This window comes from Miscanthus floridulus, chromosome 8, assembly GCF_019320115.1.
Source record: "Miscanthus floridulus cultivar M001 chromosome 8, ASM1932011v1, whole genome shotgun sequence".
Taxonomy (NCBI): Eukaryota; Viridiplantae; Streptophyta; class Magnoliopsida; order Poales; family Poaceae; genus Miscanthus; species Miscanthus floridulus.
In genome coordinates this window covers 58604054-58614480 of record NC_089587.1, presented here as the reverse complement: position 1 = coordinate 58614480, position 10427 = coordinate 58604054, and the positions used below count along the sequence as shown (strand labels likewise).

The 10427-nt window shown below is 42.8% G+C and overlaps 2 protein-coding genes across 2 annotated transcripts; both read left to right on the top strand.

Annotated features, from left to right (window-relative positions):
- Positions 1-2423: 2423 nt before the first annotated feature.
- Positions 2424-4257, top strand: LOC136472210 (uncharacterized). The gene is made up of 2 exons (XM_066469943.1): positions 2424-2746; positions 3183-4257. Exons 1-2 carry the CDS (start codon positions 2424-2426, stop codon positions 4177-4179), a joined length of 1320 nt encoding a protein of 439 aa, XP_066326040.1. The 3' UTR covers positions 4180-4257.
- Positions 4258-4446: 189 nt separating this feature from the next.
- On the top strand, positions 4447-6037 carry LOC136472209 (uncharacterized). Its single transcript, XM_066469942.1, has 2 exons — positions 4447-5879; positions 5969-6037. Exon 1 carries the CDS (start codon positions 4520-4522, stop codon positions 5867-5869), a length of 1350 nt encoding a protein of 449 aa, XP_066326039.1. The 5' UTR covers positions 4447-4519; the 3' UTR covers positions 5870-5879; positions 5969-6037.
- Positions 6038-10427: the final 4390 nt, after the last annotated feature.

Below are 10427 nucleotides of genomic sequence, written 5' to 3'. Positions count from 1 at the left end.
CCCACACCGAGATCCTCCCCCTCCCCTCTCCACGTCGCAAGTGCCACTCGCTGTCCGACACGTGGCGTGTATGTTGACCGTCCTGGGTCACGTGCCGCCCCTGCTTTGACGGGGATGGGCCGCCGCTTGGAGACTACGGCGGCCTGCCACTGGATGCGCGTGCGCGGGCCGACACGGCGCAGGGGCAGCGTCGGGAACGGAGAGCCCACGCCCGGGTCCGGCTCTGTGCCTTCGGGCTCCGCGCGATCGCGGTGCAGCCTGCAGTGGCCGTCACATGCGGCGGGGCCGCGGGATCTTCTGCGCCTGCGGCCTGCGCGGCGGGAAGCGGCTGTGCCCGTGCGTTGGCCTCTGCTTTGCTTTTATTTTCTTTTCCGCTTTATTTACGCTGTGTGCAGGCGCAACAGTGTGGCTGTGTTGAAGGACAGCGTGTCACCGATCGTTAGGGAAAACGTGCAAAGCTTAGGGCAGTCCCAACGGTGCATTGCGATGGTTTTTATCCTCATTAAATGACTTGTCACGTAGGTAAAACGCTGACATGGCAACGCGATTAATGAAGAAAGAGAGCAAAAATCATAGAAATGGTTTCTTCATGAAGAAATCAGGTCTACTCTTGACCTAATGCACCAAGAAACTATGAAATCGCCATTGAAGAGAAACTATCAGTTTCTAAGGAGCTCGTGTCGCACTCCCATTGGAGGAAGAAGATAGAGTTGGGAGAGAGAAAAAGAAAATAATTATTACTCATAGAAACTATGGGTTAAAAAATAGTATTTTTTTTTTTGTACGATATCCAATGTTATAGAAACTACTAGTTTTTTTTTATTGGGACTGCCCTTATATAAAAAACATGTTTGGCGTGTAAGTGAAATTGTCCTTGGTTAATTAAAAAAACAGGAAAAGGTTGTCCTTGGTTTTGCAAGGACATTTCCAAACAGGATTTTACAGATAAAGGGGACGTAGTACATGCATAATTCTCTTCAGTTGTGATGGGACATAGGCGCTAAAGTTTAGTAGCCTTGCATCGGACGTCGTATAGGGTGTCACAATGAGCGTTTGGATAATAATAATAAAACAAATTACACAATTTCTCAGTAATTTATGAGACAAATTTATTAAGTCTAATTAATCTATTATTAGCATATGTTTACCTTAGCACCATAATGTCAAATCATGGACTAATTAGGATTAAAAAATTCCGTCTCGCAAATTAGTCTCAATCTGTGCATTTAGTTTCATAATTAATCTATATTTAATACTCCATACATATGTCCAAACATCCGATGTGACAGGGGATAAAGTTTAAGAGGGAAAATAAACACAGCTTAGGTGGTGTTTAAATTCAGAGAATAAAATTTAGAGATGTTATATCAGGATGTCACATGGGAGTGTTCGGATAGTAATAATAAAACAAATTATAGAAGTCCTCAGTAATTTGCGAGACGGATTTATTAAGTCTAATTAATCCGTCATCAGCACATATTTACTGTAGCACCACGTTGTCAAATCATGGACTAATTAGGCTTAAAAAATTCGTCTCGCAAATTAGTCGCAATCTATGCAATTAGTTATTTTTTAGTCTATATTTAATACTCCATGCATATATATTAAACATCCGATATGATACGGAATAAACTTTAAAGGATGATTTAAACCAGCCCTGCTCCACCTTACGGTGTTACACAAAAGGAGAAAAATGAAATGAAATGAAATGGAATGACAGCAGCTGAGAAATTAGGGTTGATCATGAGGGCGGGGAAGACTGCTAGAGTAGGAGAGCATGAGTGGTCTCACTCACGCAGACTGGCCAAGTCAGAGAAAGCTAGCGCACGAGTACTCGTACCAGAGGAGAGAGAAGGAGCCAAGCCAAGCCAGTCTACGTCCAGGAGGTAGGAATGGGATGGGAGCTGGACAGCTGGTGGTGAATCGTGAATTGGATGGGTGGTACTAAGGCCAGTTTCAGTGGGAGTTTCACCATAGTGTCATGCACATTAAATATAGTGACACATCAGCAATTTGATTGGAACGAGGAGGAGAGAGAGCACCAGCGTTTCACCATGGTGACACCGTGCTGGCGTTGTTTCCCAGAGAGTGAAACGGAAATGAAACCAGCGCTGAGGGGTTTCATCTCGTCTTCCTCGATCCGCTGCGGCCGCGCGCCAGATTCTTCCCCGAAATCCTCTCCCGCGCCATCCTTCCCGCCCGCGCCATCCTCTCCCGCGCGCGCCACCACTTCTTCCCGCGAGCGAGAGCGACCGTCCCAGCGCGCGTCCCAGTTCCCGCTAGGTCAAGGCGCGAGATCCACTGGACTTGCGAAGGATCCGCCGCCGGATCCGGTCTCAGCTCTCCGGCGTCCTCCACCACCTCGCGGGCAGGGCGACCTCCGCCACCTCGCGGGCAGGGCGACCTCCGCCACCTCGCGGCCCATGGATCCGCCGCCGGCCGATGACTCGAGCCATGGCGCCGCCGGCAGAGGAGGCAAGTCCGGCAAGTCTCGCGGCCGGCTTGGACTCAAGAAGCCGTCTCCCACCCCCACCGCGCCGACTCCCACCACCACCGCGCCGTCTCCCACCCTGACCGCGCCGGCGTCGCGGCCGCCGGTGAGTTGGTCCCCAGCGGCGCCGGCTCCCACCCCCACCGCGCCGGCGCCAGGACAAGCTCCTGGATCCTTTCCTGCGCTGACTTGTCCTCCGCAAGGAGCAAGATGGGGCTCCATTCCACCAAATTTTGCACAAGACCCAAACTCTTGGTATGATTTCGAACTATTGTTTCAGTCAATCGACACTGCTGTGATTTTGATTCTTGCTATTTGCTAGTTGCTGTGATTTTGATAGATGGTCAATCGATCCCCAAGTAGATTAGTTTCTTTTCATTGTTGTGCTCTGTACAATTAGTTCAGCTAGTGTTTCATCTTGTTTTGTTGCTGCATGACAGCAAAGGAGTTCACCTGTTTGTTCGATTGGCTAGCGTGCTAGTGTTTCATTGCGATGCTGCTGCATGACAGCAAGGGAGAGTTCATCTGTTTGTTCGATTGGCTAGCGTGCTAGTGTTTCATCTTGCGTTGCTGCTGCATGTGCATTATCATCATGTATATATCATCTGTTGCGTTGCTGGTAGCAAAATGCTGTGATTTCTGTTAGCTGCAAGCAACCCAGAGTCATGATCATTTTAACTTGCTTTTTCAGGATATATCCGCAAGGTGGTTTTGTAAATATGATTCGTCAACCAAACTATTCGCCGCAATCCCAGGGAGAGAACTTTCATTTGATTGGTCAGAATATGGCATTCAACCCAATGTCTCCACCACATCCAGCAAGTACCTATGGAACACCTTCACCAGGAAGTACTGAACAAGCTGTGGAAGAAAACACTTCAGCTAACAAGAGTACAGAACAAGCTATGGAAGAAAGCACTGCAGCTAACAAGACTGTCAAACAAAGAAATTTGAGGTACTGGACTCATGACGAGGAAGAGCGGTTGGCTAGTTCTTGGTTGGAAATATCTAAGGACCCAATTTATGGAAATGATAAGCATCGTGATTCATTTTGGAAGGAAATCACTAATGAATTCAACAGGAAAGGGAATGGGAAGCGTACAAGGGAACTCAACCAATTGAAGGTGCACTGGTCACGCCTCAAGACAATAATTGGTGAGTGGAATGACTATTGGACTAAGGTTTGTCAAATGCACACAAGTGGTTACTCAGATGACATGCTGGAGGAAGAGGCACAGAAAATGTATGCAAACAGGCATGGAAAGAAGTTTACCTTGATCCATTGGTGGAAGATACTCAAAGATGAGCCTAAATGGTGTGCAATGTTCGTGAGTGAGAAAGACAACAATGACATAGTTGATATTCCTGATGCACAGATACGTCCCGAAGGCAGAGAAGCTGCAAAGGCTGAGCGCAGTGGAAAGCGTAAGAAAGAAAATGTCAAGGACGGAATTGTCATGCTTGGGGATAATATAGGGAAAATTATCAAGATTGAGGAAGATCGGAAGATGGAGCGTGACAAGGTCACAGAGGCACAAATTCAGATATCCAATGCAAACCTGCAGGCAGCGATGTTTAAGGTGTACAACTCCTTGCTTCATCAAGATACAGGGAACATGTCAGAAGATCAGAAGGCTAGACATGACAAGGCAATACGCAAGTTAGAAGAAAAGTTGTTTGCAGACTAAGGTGAGTTTTGTCTCAATGCAGCTCTGTACTTTAATCATTTGAATGCTTCACTATATCAGTTTGTAGGTGTAAATGCAGCAAAGTTTCAGTTTCTAGTTGTGAATGCTGCACTATATGCAGTTTCTAGTGTGAATGCTGCACTATATGCAGTTTCTAGTGTGAATCGGTGTGAACTGGTGCCTGTACGTATGTCTAGTGTGAATTGGTGTCAAGTGGTGCCCGTGCACCTATATATATATACATTCTCTCCTCCCATTCTACTTGCCTGTGCACCTCTTTCCTCCCATCATCTCTTCTCCTCATCTCTTCTCCTCATCTCTAATAGCAGCTTGATCACAGATGTCTGAGGAAAGTGACAGTCCTCAAGGTAGTCCAATTCCGTTGTACTCGCTGGATGACTTCCTTGCAGAGGAGGAGATCATAGATGATGTTCTTCACCAAGCCAAGCTGCTCATACAGTCCAGCGTCAAAGAACTTGAGAAGGAGGCTGCTGACCACAGATTGAATCCAAGGCAGCACATCAACAGGCCACGAGAGGAAGCACATACAAGATTGGTGAATGATTATTTCTCTGATAATCCTCTATACCCTCCGAATATTTTTCGCCGAAGGTTCCGCATGTCTAGGCCACTATTTGTGCGCATCGTTGATGCCTTGGGCCAATGGTCTCCGTATTTCACTCAGAGGGTCGATGCTCTTAATCGGCAAGGGCTCAGTCCACTACAAAAGTGTACTGCAGCTATCCGCCAACTAGCTACTGGTAGTTCTGCAGATGCACTAGATGAGTACTTGAAGATTGGGGAGACAACTGCAATGGAGTGTTTGAAGAATTTTGCCAAAGGTGTTAGAGAGGTATTTGGTGCAAGGTATCTAAGGCGTCCTACAGTGGAAGATACTGAACGGCTACTAAAACTTGGTGAGAGACGAGGCTTTCCTGGTATGTTTGGCAGCATTGACTGCATGCATTGGCAATGGGAAAGATGCCCAAATGCTTGGAAGGGTCAGTTTACTCGTGGTGATCAAAAACATCCAACTTTGATACTTGAGGCAGTGGCATCACATGATCTTTGGCTTTGGCATGCATTCTTTGGAGTAGCTGGTTCTAACAATGATATTAATGTTTTGAACCAATCTACTGTTTTTATCAATGAGCTCAAAGGACAAGCTCCTAGAGTCCAGTACATGGTGAATGGAAATCAGTACAACATAGGGTACTTTCTTGGTGATGGAATATATCCTGAATGGGCAGTATTTGTTAAGTCAATTCGACTCCCTACTGATGAGAAGGAGAGGAGGTATGCAGCAGAACAAGAAGGGGCAAGAAAGGATATCGAGAGAGCCTTTGGTGTACTGCAGCGTCGCTTTTGCATTTTAAAACTACCTGCTCGTCTATTTGACAGGGCTGTACTCCGTGATGTCGTGCTAGCATGCATCATACTTCACAATATGATAGTTGAAGATGAGAAGGAGGCAGAGATTATTGAAGAGAATCTGGACCTAAACGTTCCTCCTAGTTCGACAACCGTTCAAGAACCGGAATTCTCTCCGGATCAGGAAGTTCCATTAGAGAGAGTTTTAGAAAAAGATACTAGTATTAGAGATCGATCGGCTCATCGTCGACTTAAGAAAGATTTGGTGGAACATATATGGAATAAATTTGGTCCTCTTCCACCTAGACCAGGAATTTGAGCTAATACATGTATGTTTAATTTTTTTGTACCAATTATACATATATATTTCTTGCTGTGACCTGAACTAATACTGTGCTATTTTTTTTAACTTATGCAGGGTGAAAGCAACTACTGGAGTCTATGGGGTGCAGCAATTTGGACTTTTGGAAGTCATGATTGGTTGAAGATGAGCTCTGTAGCTCTTATATCTAATATATATCTATATTATTATATGCACTTGAGCTCATTTTAGTGATGATTGCTGCTGCTGTCCTGAGAGTAGCAAGCTATATGTACTTTGTTTTTTTCTACCTTAAGTACCAGTCATCTATATGATCCGATAAGCAAACAGCAATTAATTGCTTTGCAAAGCATGGGAAACGGCAAAGTGAAATAGCTGCACTGTGGATGTTGTTTCAATACTCGTTTCATTGCTGCTTTGTCATCATTTTTTTATGGGAAACAGTGTATTGAAACGGTGCACTGAGACTGGCCTAACTGTTGGGTATTCGCTCTGTCCAAAATAAATGTGGTTCTGGCTTGTCCATGAGTTAAATGTTTTAAATTTTGATAAAATATATACAAAAATATGAATATTTATAGTACATAATAGTCCATTAAATATATATTTTTATAATAAATTTATTTGAAGATATAAATATTACTAATATTTTTTACAAACCTAATCATACTTTAAAATTTTTGATCAAAACGAATGTCATATCAACACTTAGGTCTTGTTTAGTTGGGTGAAATTTAGGAATTTTGCTACTGTAGCATTTTCATTTTTATTTGACAATTAGTGTTCAATCATGGACTAATTAGGCTCAAAACGTTCGTCTCGCGATTTCCAACCAAACTGTGCAATTAGTTTTTTTTCATCTACATTTAATACTCCATGTACGTATCGCAAGATTTGATGTGATGATTACTATAATATTTTTTGGAAAAACTTTTGAGAACTAAACGATGCCTTATTTCATTTGGGGACGGAGGGAGTACGCCATAATTGGCGGTACGTCTAGATAGGCAACAGCTCTGGTGGGGGCACGCCATCATGTGCGTGCTAGTACTCGTTTGTGTGCGCACCGCAGCGCAGGGGCTAGCAGAGAGAGAGAGAGGATTGGAACTGCTACGCCCACACCCAAATGGAGATGTCAAGGTCTGAGGTCTCCACACGCACGGCAGCATTTAATAATTCTTCATTTTCCGTCTTCATGTCCAAGGACAAAGAACACACTCAATAATAAAGTCAACTTGCTACTAGTTTATACAGCTTCACTGAAAAAATAAGCTAAAATATTATTCCGACTGATTGGTTGTGAGAGAAAAACATTGTTCCTACTAAAAAAACAAGTTGAAAAGCACGGATTATAAGACAAGCGAACATGACATAAAGTTTACAGAATATATAAAAATAGAGTAACCTAACATACTAGTATAGAAAAAAAATATGAAAACGTATGAGTTTAGCTCTTCACGAGGAGTTAGCTTATCTTTTCTCTTCTTTTTACTGAATAAACTATTCCATGAGCTAGATGTTTTAACACTGTTGAAGTTTCTCTAAAAGTAGGGGCTCTGTTCGGCTTACCCCATATTCGGCTTGTTTTTTCAGCCGGAACAGTGCTTTTCTCTCACAATAATTCAGCCAGAATAGTGTTTTTCAGCCACTTTTAGCCAAGTTTCAGACCAGCGAACGGGGCCTAGCTAAGGTGGTGTTTCAATCCCAGGGCTTAAAGTTTAGTTGGCTACTAAACTTTAAACCACTTTAGCATACTTTTGTGGTGTAATGAACTAATAAATTTTCTTGCGAGGTTGGCTAAACTTTATATAACACTTTTATACCACCTGTTTGAAGCCTCAAGAGCTAAACTTTAGACTATGGGATCCAAACATTGCCTAAAATCTTTTTTAAGTAGTGATCAACAATATCTTAGATGGTTGCTTGAGTTTAGGGTTCCGGCTAGGGCAAAGTTTGGTTGAATATGATATGCAGGGCAAGGTTGAGTTAAGACATGATCACACGACTATGGAATGTAACCACCTATTCACTGCTAGCTCAAAAGTAGGCATCAGATGTGATAAGAAAAAGAGAGGTTAGAACAGAGCCTGAGTCACCTAGCTTTGTTTTGAGGGGAGACAAAGTGTGATTGAGGTTTGATGGTACGTACTAGGATCCCTGGTCCAGGACAACATATAGGATCTATTTGGCAAAGCTCCTAGAGCAGTTAGTTCATAGAGTTATCATAGAGAATCATAAAGAAACACTTTTAGTCGAACAATCACTTTTATCAGAAAAATCGGCTTCCATAGACAATCTAGAGCAGAGAAAGCTTTACCAAACAGATATATATTGAAAATCAAGCGAGTATCTCACGGTGTTTTTCCGTTGCATGCTATTTTAATTCATATATCCTCTATAACCTAGTTACGTAGCATATTACCGTTTTAGTCTATTTTAATAGGATTTGGGTCGACCAAATAGCTATAAAAAGTTGAGATTGTATACCTAGGTAAGATAGCCAGTGAGTGGATAACTTCAATCAGCATCTTTAATTAAAAGAGAAGTTAATTACACATCGACAACGTCTTTTACACCAATTTAGTTGGAGAGTTTTATAACACAGTTATCGAGACTACCACATCAGTTTTTTTGTTAGTAACTGTAACAACGAGTCGCTTCGTCTATATGAAATTCTCTCTATCTCTTTTTTTTCATAATTTACACTTCGACTTACGCCCTGTTCACTTGGGCTTGTTTGGCTGATAAGTCATGGCTGAAAGTACTGTTGACTGATTTGGTTTGAGAGAAAAATATTGTTCGTTGGCTGAAAAAGTACGGCTTATAAGCCAAACAAGCCAAAACGAACATGGTGCTGGTAAATTTAGTGATGTGTCACAATATTAATTGAGAATGAAATTCTTTGAAACCTTATACACTGAACCATATGATATGATGACACGAGACCTTGTCATTATTCTTGCCATATACTAAGGGTGGGTTTGGATAGGAGAAACGATTCAGTTACTAGTGAGAATCAGCTGAGTCACTTCCAAACGGTCTTTCCAACAAGTGATTTGGACCCGAAACGTTTCATCGTTTCTACATAAGCATGCAAAACGGCTGGAGGCTGATTTCACATAGATTCTCATCTCATTGCTTCATACTTTTTTGCTCTTTTTTCAGTTAATTCTTTTTTAGTGCAACAAGTTAAAATGGTTTTTATTTAGGCTGTTCTCCGTCCATAAACAAACGGTGTAGGATTCTTTTTGAACATATTCTTATTTACATGATTTTGTAACCGGAATATGGCTTACCAGCCAAACAGTATCATTCATAAAGTGATTCTGATTCATCGTCAAAAATATTTTTGAGAGAATCCAGATCCTAAACGTTTCTGCCAGCTGGAGCTCTACCAAATACACTCTACGTATCACTCCGTACGTACTAGTGCTCCTGGGTCCTGATGCATGGAGCTGCTGAGCTGCAGCCGGCAGAGGCGGCCCTACCTTCCCATGATGCACACCGTACACGAGCTCGTGGAGTACCAGCAGTGCATAAAGACCTTTCGCTCCTCATCTCACTCTCGTTCAAAGTATATATAAGTTTATATATAGCCGACACGTTACCCTTCACGAGAAAAGAAAACACGTACAGGCACACCGCACACAGCGGTCTGAATAAGGAAAGCATAAAGATTGGACACCTGTGTTTCAAAGGGCCTGCAGGCGTCCACGTGTTCCCAACAGCAGGCCACCACACTTGGTTGCTTTGCTCCGATCGATCCCAGGAGTCCCAGTAGGCCGGGAAGGGATGGGCAATTGGGCACGGCCAGGAGGAGTCATGGTGGATCGATCAGATGATAGCAGATGGTCACACGATGATGGGGACGCCTCAGCCAGAGCCAGCGTCGTCCATGGAATGGAATCGGATAGGGATAGCTGATGTTAACACGCTCCTCCTTCCACGCATTAGTGACGCAGGATAATTAAGAAACATTTTAATCTGTCGTTTTCGTATAAAGCGGTCGACGTCGGGTGTTTTTTCTTTTGTTGCAACACGTACGGAGTAGGGATTTATTCTGGGTATCGTTGCCAAAGTGATCTAAATACGGAGTGATGTGTATGGCTTGATTAAGGCGTCACCAACAATAGAATGATTTGAGCACCGTCTGGTGAGCTCCCACCGGCTTCGAATTCTTCCGTGCACTATACCAACAATATACTAAACGGTTTGAGTTTCGCCAAATTTATTAAAAAGAGATATGACACGAAATAAGTACTATTATTATATTTCTGTGAAATATATTTTCATAATATACATGCTTTGTATTATAAATATTGATGTTTTTTCTATGATATTAGAAAGTTTAACTAGGGGGTCTCTTTGGTACACATGAATAGAAAAAAACATATGAATATAATGCCATGTCATCTTGAATCATGTGGATTGAGAAAATAGATGAAACTGCAAGATTCAAAGTTTGGATGAAGCATAGGAAAAAAAAACACAGAAATCCGATGAGAGAGAGCCACACAAAGAAAATTTTCCATGAGATCCCGCCCCCCCCCCCCCC